This window comes from Rattus rattus, chromosome 15 (genome assembly GCF_011064425.1).
Source record: "Rattus rattus isolate New Zealand chromosome 15, Rrattus_CSIRO_v1, whole genome shotgun sequence".
In the NCBI taxonomy this organism is placed as follows: domain Eukaryota; kingdom Metazoa; phylum Chordata; class Mammalia; order Rodentia; family Muridae; genus Rattus; species Rattus rattus.
Genome location: NC_046168.1, coordinates 31,460,969 through 31,472,478, shown reverse-complemented (window position 1 = coordinate 31,472,478; position 11,510 = coordinate 31,460,969). Strand labels below are relative to the sequence as shown.

Below are 11,510 nucleotides of genomic sequence, written 5' to 3'. Positions count from 1 at the left end.
AGCATGTAGGCTGGCTTTTCAGAATGGGGATCAGGTCACAGTTGTAGCCACCAACTGTGAAGTGGACAGTCAGTTGTGTTGGTGTTTTGCTGGGGCAGACACAGGTGAAAGGCTAAGGCAGACTTGTGAAGGACTGTTTGCCTAAAGCAAGCACATGAAAGGACATGAATGACTGGCATGTATTGCTTGGTCTGCCTTACATTGCGTAGCTGAGCTCTGTTTGTTGGGACTCCACAGAGAAGGAAATAGAGAGCTAAGCTGTGGAACATTTGTTGGGTCTTGAGTCTTCGCTGTGAGAGGCTCAGCAGAGAGCATCGAGAGTTCCTGTTGGCCCCGCCCCTCCTGCTGATGGCCATCCAGCCGAGGCCTGGCCACTGCTGCTGCCATCCCGATACTATTGAACTGGACAGCTGATGTATCCGTGAGGTGTTTGAGTGATCGAGTTGCTGACCTATGAACTGAACTGCTGATTTCCTGACAACAGATAGGATATGCTGCAAAGAACCTCTCTTAACACATCCACTTCCCCCATATCCTTTCTTTCCCACTCTCTCTGGTGGGTGTTGGACTAGAAGGGGTTAAAGTTTTAATGATGGTTTGATAACCATCATTAAAAGTAGGCATTGAAAGAATGAAAGTTGTAGAACCGCCCTTCCTTGTGCCCAAGATGAGGTTTCTTAGCCTGTAGGGGCTGGCGACTGTTGCCTTCAGATCCATAATACTGCTTCACAAGTTAGTGTGCATTCCTGAGTCTAAAAGAGTGAGTGGAGTTGCATTTGCCACAGCTGTGACACAGCCTAACTCCTGGGAACAACCAGCAGCCAGCTCAGCCTTGACAGTGCAGCTGTCCTGTAGTACACTTGACCTATCCGTAGACGCAAAGTCACCAAAGCCTGCTACATGGCTAAAAATTGAGGAGCCGTTCTCTCTCTGTCCCTTTGTACCGCTCTTGAGTGGTGTGTCTTTTAGCTTTATTCACTGATGGTCCTGGTGAGACAAAAGAAAAGAAGTGTCAACACAATCTCCTGGGCGTGGAAAACAGCCCATGGTTTTGTCCATTTTCTATTTTTTTTGTGTGTGTGTGTGTGTGTATTTTGTCTGTATGTGTGTACCTATGTACAACATCTGTGCAGTGCTTCAGAGGCCAGAAGAGGGTGTCAAATTCCCTCAGACTGGAGTTATATAGTTCTGAGCTGCCACAGGGGTGCTGGGGACTGAACTTGGGTCCTCTAGAAGAGCAGCCAGTGCCCTAACCGCTGAGCCATCCCTCCAGCCTCCAGTGACTTAGTAACAAAGCTGTAAGGCAAACTCGTCTGTTACCTTTTCAACCAGGCTCATTGAATGAGGTAGGTGGAGTCGCCACAGCCACACAAGAGGATAAAGCAAGGGTGGCAGCTTCATCTCACTGAGCAGCAGTGAGCCCAGGCCCTCCAGAACGCCTCAGGAAATACCTGGCTAACTGTGACGTCCAAGGAGGTTTGACTTTTTCCCTCTATAGCTTTATATGTAGCACGAGTGATCAGTACAAACTCAAGAGTTCCAGCCTAGGCTGGCCTCACCCACTGTCAATGACCTTGGACTTTGGATCCTTCCTGCTTCCACCCTGTGTGCTGGGATTATAGGCTTGTGACAGCGAGAAGAAGTAAGTGCTCTTACCTATGTAACTGAGTAAGACGGGAAGAAATATTAGTCCGTGAGTGGCTCCGAGTAAGACCATGGCTAAGTACATCCTGAAGTAAAAGATCTCAAAAATTTGAGACTTGGCAAAGGCCAACACCACGATCCCTCCAAATTTTGTAAGTGTGATCCCACTGAATACCTGGAGAGGTAGAAGCGACTGTTAGCCTGTTATAAGCAAGCATCCATTGTCACACAAACCTTCCTCAGCAGTCAGTGTCCAAAGGGCTATGGGCCAGCTGCACAACTACCCAGACACACTACCTTGTACCTAGAATTGTCTGGCCTGCTGCTTTATGAGCCTGGATGAAAGGACTCATGAATCCAAGGATGTGTGAGTGCAAATGTGTGGAGGTCAGAGGTCGACTTTGGGTGTCTTTCTCAATGGCTCCCCACTTTATGCTTTGAGACAGTCTCTGAAATTGGAGGGCAGATGGCTGGCTGGACTGGCTGGACTGTGAGCTGTAGGGATCCACCCTGTTCATATTATAGCAGTGCCCACCTCAAGTAGCCACCTCCCAGCCCAGGAAGGAGAATTTCAGAGCGATACATTTTCTCAGAAAACGGTTTTGGCCTTTATGGTTAAAATCAAGCAGTCTGAACAAGGCAGATTATTGTGCGTGCCCGCATGTGAGGTCAGAGGACAACTCTATACAATCATTTCTCATCTGTGGGTTTGGGGACCGAAACCTGGCTTGCCGAGCAAGCTCCTTGGACCTGCTGGCTACCTTGCTGGCCTGGAAACCTTATTGAGTATCTGAAGTTGTTATAAAGCAAATGCTTACGTTTTCACTCTACCAGTGCTTTCTACAGTGGCAAAGTGATTGACAGGGAACAGCAGGATAAAGGGCTGGGTCAGGGACCTCCGGGCATCAACTACAGACAACCCACTGGGATCTGGAACACACAAGTCCCCTGTGTCACCATAGAATTGGCTTCCAGCCCTCTCAAGTCTAATGTTTCCTAAGTTTCCTGCCTAAGCCATTTCATTTTCTGAGAGAACGCACAAACAAGGACATGTCTGAGGAGTTTCAGATCTCTCTAGACATAGCTATTTAGTGAATCGTATGAGAATTTGTCATTGCTAGGAGCTGCCATTTACAGACTAGATCCAAATTGTTTTATCCTCTGAATTTGTGTTTCTTCTGAGAAGTAGCATTCCCATTGGGAGCCCCACCCGTCCTGGGGCCCACAGTACTCACAGAACTACCCATGTGGGCCAGTGCCTCTTCCGCTCGGCTCACTCTGCTTCCTTTGGTGCTCATGGTGAAAGCTCTTGTTATATGGCTGCAGAACTCCACAGAAATGCCACAGGTCTGGAATAAAGAGTCCCCATGGGAACACATCTTTTTCAGATGAAAATTCCCCTAAGGAGGAAGGCTCTACCCAGGTCTCTACTTTTCTACAGTGTCTTGGTTTGTTTGTTTGTTTGTTTGTTTTCTTTTTCTCTTTTTTCTTTTTTTCAGAGCTGGGGACCGAACCCAGGGCCTTGCGCTTGCTAGGCAAGCGCTCTACCACTGAGCTAAATCCCCAACCCCCAGTGTCTTGGTTTTGATTAGGGGAATTAATTTCTGGAAACTTCCCAAGATTATCTACCCTTCCCCACTGAGCCAGCACAGCACTGCCAATCCACCATGCTGAGGTGTTCTGAGTGTTTACCTTGCATTAATATTGTTTCAAGCCCCCCCCCCCATTTTTCTTTATAGCCTCAGCTGTCCTGGAACTCACTGTGTAGTCTAGACTGATAACTCCAGAGATCTGCCTGTCTCTGCCTCCTGAGTACTGGGAGGTCTGCACCACCAGGCCTGGCCTGCTGGGAAGCCCTGCAGAATAACCTGGTAAGTAAAACTCAGGTGTCTTAATATCACTAGACTACATGGTTTTTGTTTTCAGATAATTTCATTTAGTTCTGTCTGACCTCACATTTGTCATGTAGCTAAATGGCACCTGTGTCTCAGGCCACTTTAGGATTTATGTGAAATCCAAGGAACAATTCATGCAAGACTCACGGGAGCTAGGGACAAAGTGAGAGTAGACCAGGACTAACCATCACCAAGTTGACCAAGGAAACAGCGTTCAGACTGATGCCCCACAGCCACATAACACCGAACATGTTGACCAGGATCATGGCTATGGTGAGACACATGATGACCGCAGACCACAGTTCACAGCCCAGAGCCACCAAGGTCACGAGAAATATGGAGCCCAGAGACACACTGAGGTTAAAGATGGCGTCATCAATAATGGTCAGGTATTGTTCATAGAAGACATAGAACACACTGGGGAGAAGAGGCTTTGGTTAGAGCTTGTCCTCCTAGGGCCTCCCTCTTTACCCCGCCCTGACAGACACTCCAGAAAACCACCCAAGATTGGCACCATGCACCTAGAGCAAAGCCACTGACATCCAAAGGACAGTCTGACAGGAACCCCAGATATGTGCTTACATAGACCTCTTACTTGTCAGCTCAGTTTTTGCTACCTTATAAACACTGCCTAAAAAAATCCCATAGGGTATTTGGAAAAGAAACAAACTACTCAGGTCTGCTCAGGGAACTGCCCTGGGCTGTTTCCCCACAGCGTTAACCCACTTCTGCCTGAGAATTAGGATACCTACTCCAGAAGTTTGCACAAAAAAGGCTGGCATTCTTTAACCACACTTAACAGTTGTAGAAAAGCAATCATTTGCTTGCTCTGCCTTCCTGATTTTCCACAGAGATAGCAGCAGCAACAACAACAAAAACAACAAAACACTAACCCCAGCACAGACAGAAAAGTCTGTATCAGGGCAATGGCCCAAGTAATGAGCAGAGATCCCTGCCGACATGTCCCTTGTGCAAGGCCCACTCTCCTGTGTCTCTGGGCTGGAACACCATACCAAGTTCTGTGTTCAGTCCTCAGAGCACAACGGAGGCTAAGACTCTGCCCCGCTCACCTCAAATGCCCCTCACACACCACTCTTGGTTAAGGATAAAGCAGATGTCAGAATTTGAGCTAAGGATCTGCAGCCCCACCCTACTTTACCTGTAAGGAAACACACGATAGTCACTCCCCTTAGAGCGCATGGTTTCCGTGATGTTACTGGCTATAAGCCGAGCTTTCTTCAGGGCATCAATATAGTCGGCAGAGGTCTTAAGAATGGTGTGGTAGGTCATGAAGTAAGTGGCCCCAATGTAAGTGTCGTCTCCCATGATGTTAACAGCAGAACTGTAAGCGGCATGTCCCCTGAAGAAGAGGTAGCGGTGTCAGAAGGCTATGGGCAGACTATGAGCACTGAGTGGAGTCACAGGGCCTGGCTCAGAGGCTTCAGAAGGCACCGCCATATTTTACTTCTGTGCTTGTCTGCTGCACCCTGCTATTCTCTATCTGGTTCCATTCAAAACCAAACATGACGCAGAGCTGACTTGTTACTGCTGTGAACAGGAGGTGAGAAAGGGCAAGAACCCGGACTCAAGCCCAGGTCTCCCTCGCAAAGGTCCCTCACCTTAGCTCTGTGAATGGGCAAAGCAGCACGTTCTCACAGCCTGGGAGTGCTAACCAGTCAAGGGCAGTGAGGGGTTTGGCAGGACACTGCACTGTGGATACTCCTTTTGGCTATGGCTTCCTAACACCTGAATTCCAAAGAACTCCCATGTTTTCATGAAGAAAATTCCAGAATAACCTCAATACTAACAAGCAAAGAGAGTTCTAATATCTATCCTCAATTTTTAGAGGCAGTCTTCGTTAGAACTAGCAGAATCTCAGAACAGAATAGGCACACACAAGTGGAAAGACTGCCCGTATGGAAGCTTGGTCTGTTCTTCCCAACGGTCTCTCTGTGGAGCCCTGGCAGTTCTTCTGGAACTGACCAGGCTGGCCTCAAACTCAGAGATCCGCCTGCCTCTGCCTCCTAAGTGCTGGGACTAAAGGCATTTGGCACCACCATCTGGCTCAAATGTGGATTCTTAAAAAAAAAAAAACAAGTATATCCACGTTACATCACACAAATGTGATATTCAACTTTCACCTATCAAAGCTTCTACATCAATCCTCTTATCCTGCTCCTGTCCATGTGGGCAGTGGGTGTCCTGGCGGGCTGGTGATTTATAGCTCATCCCCTCACAAGGCTGGCATGGCAGGGATTAGAACCTAAACCTCACACTGTGGTAGCCTCACCAAAGCAAAGATGCTGTCCCTAAGGCCATTGGCACCATGGGTCTGTCTGGGCCTCTTACTCTCCAGTGTTCCCCTTCATGATATGCACAGGGATCTGCCTCCATCCACAGCGCAGGGTAAGGGCAGGGACCAAGCTTGGAAAATGAGTGCCCACTGAGGATTAAACCTTCTGAAACCTGAGGAGATGTCTTTAAAAGGTGTCTCTGCCTTTTACAGGACTAGGACCCCCTTCCCACAAGCCTGCTGACCCAGACCCTGCTTCTCAGTTCGAGTCAAGCTGTAGTGAATGCTGAGCTCAGAGCTCCCTGGCCCTTACCCTTTGCCACACTTGGGGTTGGGGTTATCAGACAGGAACATGGGCAGGAATTTCATGAATTCTTTTCCCTGAGGCCTCTGTTTGCCCTCTGGAGTCAGAGGTCTGCAGCGGACACAGGTTGGGTCAATCACTGGCAAAAGAGGAGAGCCAATCATTAGAAAAAAGGACATTAAGATGTATACAAACACTTAAGCCGTAACACTTAAGGGCTAAGTGCTTAAGACCAAACACGAGGCTTTCTTGCATCTTTCCACCTTTCAAGAGCTCCAGCTCCAGGGGTTTCAAGGACCCCTCGTGGACCTAGGTGCCCTGTTTTGAGGAAGACCTAAGAGCCCAGGACTGTGTGTTCTTGGACGTCCTCAGCACCTACAGAGCAGCAGGAGGCAGCCTTTGAACACACTGGCTGGCACGCCTGAGAGAGCAGTCGGTGTGCTCTGCACACATGAGAAGTCTCATGTGTCCTTGATGCAGCGCTGAGTCACCTGTGTCTGAGCACAGGACAGGGACAGAGGGAAGGAGACAGCCCCAACACTGACAAACACACAAATGAAGGGAAAGTGGGATGGCTAAGCGATGCTACCATTTTTCTGAAATTAAAAAAAAAAAAAAGTCTAGAGAAGGAGATGAAAGTACCAGAAGCATTGCAGAACTGGTGAGTGACATTGTAGAGTCTACAGCAGGAGGATTGCGGTGAGACCCAGTCAAAGTAATCATCAATCCAGGATGAGGGAGCGAAGCCTACGCGGGTGCTGGAGAAAGGAGAGACAGTGACGGGCCAGTCGGGACTTCCGCGAACTCCAGCTCCTTCCCCCCATCTGACATTGCCACGTGACTGACCAACCCTTCAAGGTAACCAATGGCCCATGAGCCCACTTTGATGGCCAATGAACCCACTTTGCTCACATGAAACTTGCTCTAACAGACTTTTTGAAATGACAACAAAAAACAACCTTCACAAAAGCTGCTTTTGCAGAGAAATTTCAGGCCTGAGTTGACCCTGGCCACGAGTTCTTCCTTCTGCCTCTTTCTGTTCAAGACTGAGAAGGACCAAACCCAGGCAGGTGATGGCTGGAACCCTAACGCTCGGGAGGCTGGGACAGGGCCAACTTGGAGATCATATGGGTGAGCATCTCTCAGACTAAACATTAACTCAAGAGACAGAGAAGTGCAAAGGACCAGACGTTCCCGACACTGACTAGGTGTCCAGCTCTGCTGCGTTAAATATCTGCTGCACCAGGGAGTCATTGTCACAGCCCATGCCACCGCACACCATGTTCTGCCCTCTGCGGGAACTGTAGTTGTAGCCCTCTTCCAGGACGAAGTACACGGGTGGGCCCGAGTGCAGGTACTGACCGAGTGACTTGAAATAGTCAATCACATACGAATCCTGAAAGGAAGACCAAAGAGAGGATACAGCTCCATGGGAGACTGCTGGGAATAGAGCCTGAGTCGCCGAGCAGGACGACGCATGGGTCTCTTCCTCTGGGTCCCAGAGTGCGTCTGTTGCTAAGCCGCAGACAGAAGGGATCGCAGTGATCTCAGGAGACTGGCTGCTCCACCTCTAAGGCTGTGTCAGGAAAAGTCACGAGCTCACAGGCCAGCAGCCCGCCCCAGCAGAGCCCTGCAGCAGATCACTGTTGCCCCTTGCATGATTTGCATTCAGAAGCAAGCATTAACACCTATAACACATGCTCTGAAAACTGTATTCAATAGCGGCTAAAGAAGTTAAAAGAAAGTGGCTTACATTTGGCATCGAGAGAGACTGATCCAATCCGATTTCCACTTTGTTCACTACCGCAATACTGAATGACAGAATGCCCACAAACACGGCTATCTGGAAAAAAAGCAAACCGAGAGACGACTGCTGATGTAATCATAAGCTGAAGAAGAAATAAAATCCTGCACAACAAAGACACGACTATTGATTTATTTTGGGTGGTATTGGAGAGCGAACCCCATGCCTTGCGTAAGGCTAGGCAAGGACTCTACCACTGAACTACATTACCAGTCCAAACACATGCACACAAGCCTGACTCTAATACTGCATTATAATTCTGCGTATATATTACAACTGGGTATGTGAGAACATACACTAGAAGATAACAGGTGAGAGAAACAGGGTTCCAATTTCTTTGCAACATTCTGCAAAACTACAACTATTTCAAAACAAAAACTTAGGGTTTGGGCACAAAAACAAAACAAAAAACCCCAGCTCAATGTTACCAAAACTCTTGAAGATGGTGACTGATTAGTGCACTAGAGGTGCAGGAGAGACGGCTGAGCAGCTGAGAGAACTGACTGCACACACACGTGCAGGCAAAACACCAGTGCACATAAAAGTAAATAAAACTAAAAAAGTGTTTTAAAAACTGCACAAGCAAAGGACCCTGCTATTGTATGCATTTGCCTGTGTTTTCTGTACTATATTAACAGTGGCTGGGATTGCCCTCCCAGGCCTCTCAGAAGGCATGCGACACATCTGTGTAGAGAGAGGGAAGACAGAAACCTCAGAAGAGTCCGTACCACAACTGGCCGCAGCCAGTCCGTCAGCAGAAATGGGGCAAAGGCGTTTTTGAAGAAGCGGAACAGGTAGCTTTCGGAGGCGTGGGGTCCTTGTCCGTCGTCAGGGCCTCTCACACAGCACAGGATGTCCAGACGGTTTTTCTGAGAGCACAGAGACAGAGAGAGGCATGGAAACTCTCCAGCTTCGCCCAGACTCCAGACTCAAACGGACCCTTGTCCTTACCTCCTGTCTCTTAATATCTAACCCCAAGAGGCTCACAAAGCAGGTAATCTGAAGGAGGAAGTCAATGAGGACGGCCATCCCCGCAAACAGAGAGAAGGTGTGGACAGCTGGCATCGAGGACAGCGCCCCTACAGGGAGAGGAAAACACTGTCATGCCACCCTGAGGTGTCAGCCACTTGGAGGTGTCAGGTATGTTCCCATGCACATATGCCATTTCCTCTTGACCCACATTATACCAATCCATTTTAGGATCAAAAATATTCTTAATAAGTATTTAAACAGAAATCCAGATTCGCCATATTATTTTGGAGGAAAACCTTTTTGATGCTGGGCCAGCCACATGATCCAGAAACAAATGAGGACATCTGCCTCTTTCGATGGAACATGTGCAGCCTTCAGGATGCAACTGCAGTCGGGTAAAGTCGCCCTGCACACTGCACACTTGTCAGCACAAGTGTGTCTTAGAAGAGTAAAAAGGTATCACCTCCCCTGCACCTGTGACTGTCACAGGCACAATAAAGAGCACAGGCTCCATGTCAGCAGTACAGGACAGGAAGTGATACCGGCCAGCAGGCCTCCACTGAAGCTCGCTACCTAAACCCAGCCCACACGGCCCAGGGCAGAGCCGGCAGTCACATGGGCACTGCAGCTGTGACCTCAGACAATGGAGACTGTCTTCTCCGCACAGATGTCTGGCCTTGTTCAGTCTCTACAAGGATCAAGCCACTTCTCTCTTTCTGCACTTTGGAGATGGACTGGGCAGCCAACGCCATGACAAAAGAATCCCGAGGCTTTTTGTTCTTACTCATTATGGCTCCTCGTACTGAAGCCCTGCAGGACAATCACTAATGAACCTGTTTCCCCTGGGGTGTGCTCAGAGAAGGAGGCCTGTGTGAAAGCAAAGGCAGGGCATCCTGCAAGTAAGTCAACCTGCGTCACTGCCGAGGCGAGAGCCAAGGATTCTGTGGCCATGCAGGGGCGCCATTTATCAACACTTACGATAGGCACAAGAAGGAGAGAAGGCAGAGAAGCCCAAGTCTCTGTTGTCCTCTATCCCAGCATGAGTACTGTGCTGGGACAAAGAGGACTCCAAAGCTGACTCCAGAGACACGGCCAGTTGGCCGAGACAAGCAACACTCCAAGTGTGAAGCAAGCCCTCAAAAGGGAGAGACATGGGGCATAACCGTATACCCAGCATATCATATCCCACACAGCACAGTCATACACCACAGGCCTGGTACAATCTACAGTAAATTTACCAAAGAAAAACGCCGAGGTCTCAGAAAAGGACGAAAGGAACATGGTTGGGGCCACTTCCCCCAGGATCCTGCCCAGCTGCTGATCCAACGTCTCCTCCTGAAGACGCTCATCTCTCTTAAAGAAAAAAAATGCACTATTGAAATTTCTCAGTAACGGAGCCGTCTGGCTCCTGTCTTCTGTTAGATGCAGCAGCAGTTAATCCTGCTAGTTGAGCTGGATCACTGACGGGCACCAGATGAGAAGCTCAGCAAAACGGAGTCATGTTATCAGACAACTGCCTGGTATACACGGGTTTCAGGAAGACGGACCAATACAGGACACTTGTATGTCACGGAGTCTCCACTCAGACAAGGACTTCAGGCAACTGAGACCAAATCCTGTGTAGACACCGTGCCTTGAGCAGTGTCTCAGAGCATGACAAATCTGTCATGTGTCTGCTGTGCGCTAGAAGCCATTTTAGTAGCATTAATACCTGAAATAATTCCCCTACGCGTGTTAAGTTCCTACTGCACATATGTGACAATGGTTTCTAATACCAACTTCTCATTTCTGTATCCACTTCACCAAGTAAGACAGGGCTGAGATTCTTTTTTTTTTTTTTGGTTCTTTTTTTCGGAGCTGGGGACCGAACCCAGGGCCTTGCGCTTCCTAGGCAAGCGCTCTACCACTGAGCTAAATCCCCAACCCCAGGGCTGAGATTCTTGGTTCCAAGTGTGCAGAACAAATCAAAGAGACCACAGAGCCGAGGGAGAGAGGGCTGTGGAGCTATCCGTGTGAGTAGCCACTTACAAGCCTGAGTGCTCAGGCAGACACTGAGCTCCGAGAAGAGGGAGGTACCTGGTAGGTCTGCACTAGAATGAAGATGTTGTCCACCCCGACAGCCAGCACCAGGAACGGGATGACCTCAATGACGATGAGGGTCAGTGGCATTCCGATGTAGCTGAAGATGCCCAGGGAGCAGGTCACCGAGCTCAGCACTATCAGGATCCCCGCAATGCCCAGCGAGATTTTAGAATCCACCTGACGTTGGACGAAAGCACAGGTCATCAGAGAGCTTTCTGTCCTCCCTGTTACAACTCACGGTGTGAGAGAACACAGAAAAAACGTGCAGGTTTCTCCCTAGGAACAAAGTTCATGCACTTGCAGGTAAGGGCATGGACAAAACATACGTGAATTATGTGAAGTAAGCCTTAGGAGTGAAGAAAGTAGACACAGAAACAGAAGTTAAGGATAGTTAGCCTGATGTTCATGGAAAGAGCACATGTGAGGTAACTTGCTGAGGAACGTCTGACCAAGGAGAGGAGATAACATGTCACAGCTTGTACTGTCATGTCTAACACCTCCCATGTGCACCTCACA

The 11,510-nt window shown here is 48.8% G+C and overlaps 1 protein-coding gene across 1 annotated transcript in view; it reads right to left on the bottom strand.

Moving 5' to 3' along the window:
• Nucleotides 1-547: 547 nt before the first annotated feature.
• Npc1 (NPC intracellular cholesterol transporter 1) overlaps nt 548-11,510 on the bottom strand; it is a 44,785-nt gene continuing 33,822 nt past the window's right edge. The window contains exons 13-25 of the mRNA XM_032885343.1: nt 10,989-11,171; nt 10,151-10,265; nt 8,892-9,019; nt 8,669-8,809; nt 7,890-7,979; nt 7,342-7,532; nt 6,779-6,894; nt 6,146-6,275; nt 4,699-4,899; nt 3,725-3,956; nt 2,880-2,993; nt 1,657-1,819; nt 548-987 (exon numbers count right to left, since the gene is read on the bottom strand). Of these exons, the coding sequence (XP_032741234.1) occupies nt 905-987; nt 1,657-1,819; nt 2,880-2,993; nt 3,725-3,956; nt 4,699-4,899; nt 6,146-6,275; nt 6,779-6,894; nt 7,342-7,532; nt 7,890-7,979; nt 8,669-8,809; nt 8,892-9,019; nt 10,151-10,265; nt 10,989-11,171 (1,887 nt within the window). The 3' untranslated portion in view covers nt 548-904. The remainder of the gene's footprint in view (nt 988-1,656; nt 1,820-2,879; nt 2,994-3,724; nt 3,957-4,698; nt 4,900-6,145; nt 6,276-6,778; nt 6,895-7,341; nt 7,533-7,889; nt 7,980-8,668; nt 8,810-8,891; nt 9,020-10,150; nt 10,266-10,988; nt 11,172-11,510) is intronic.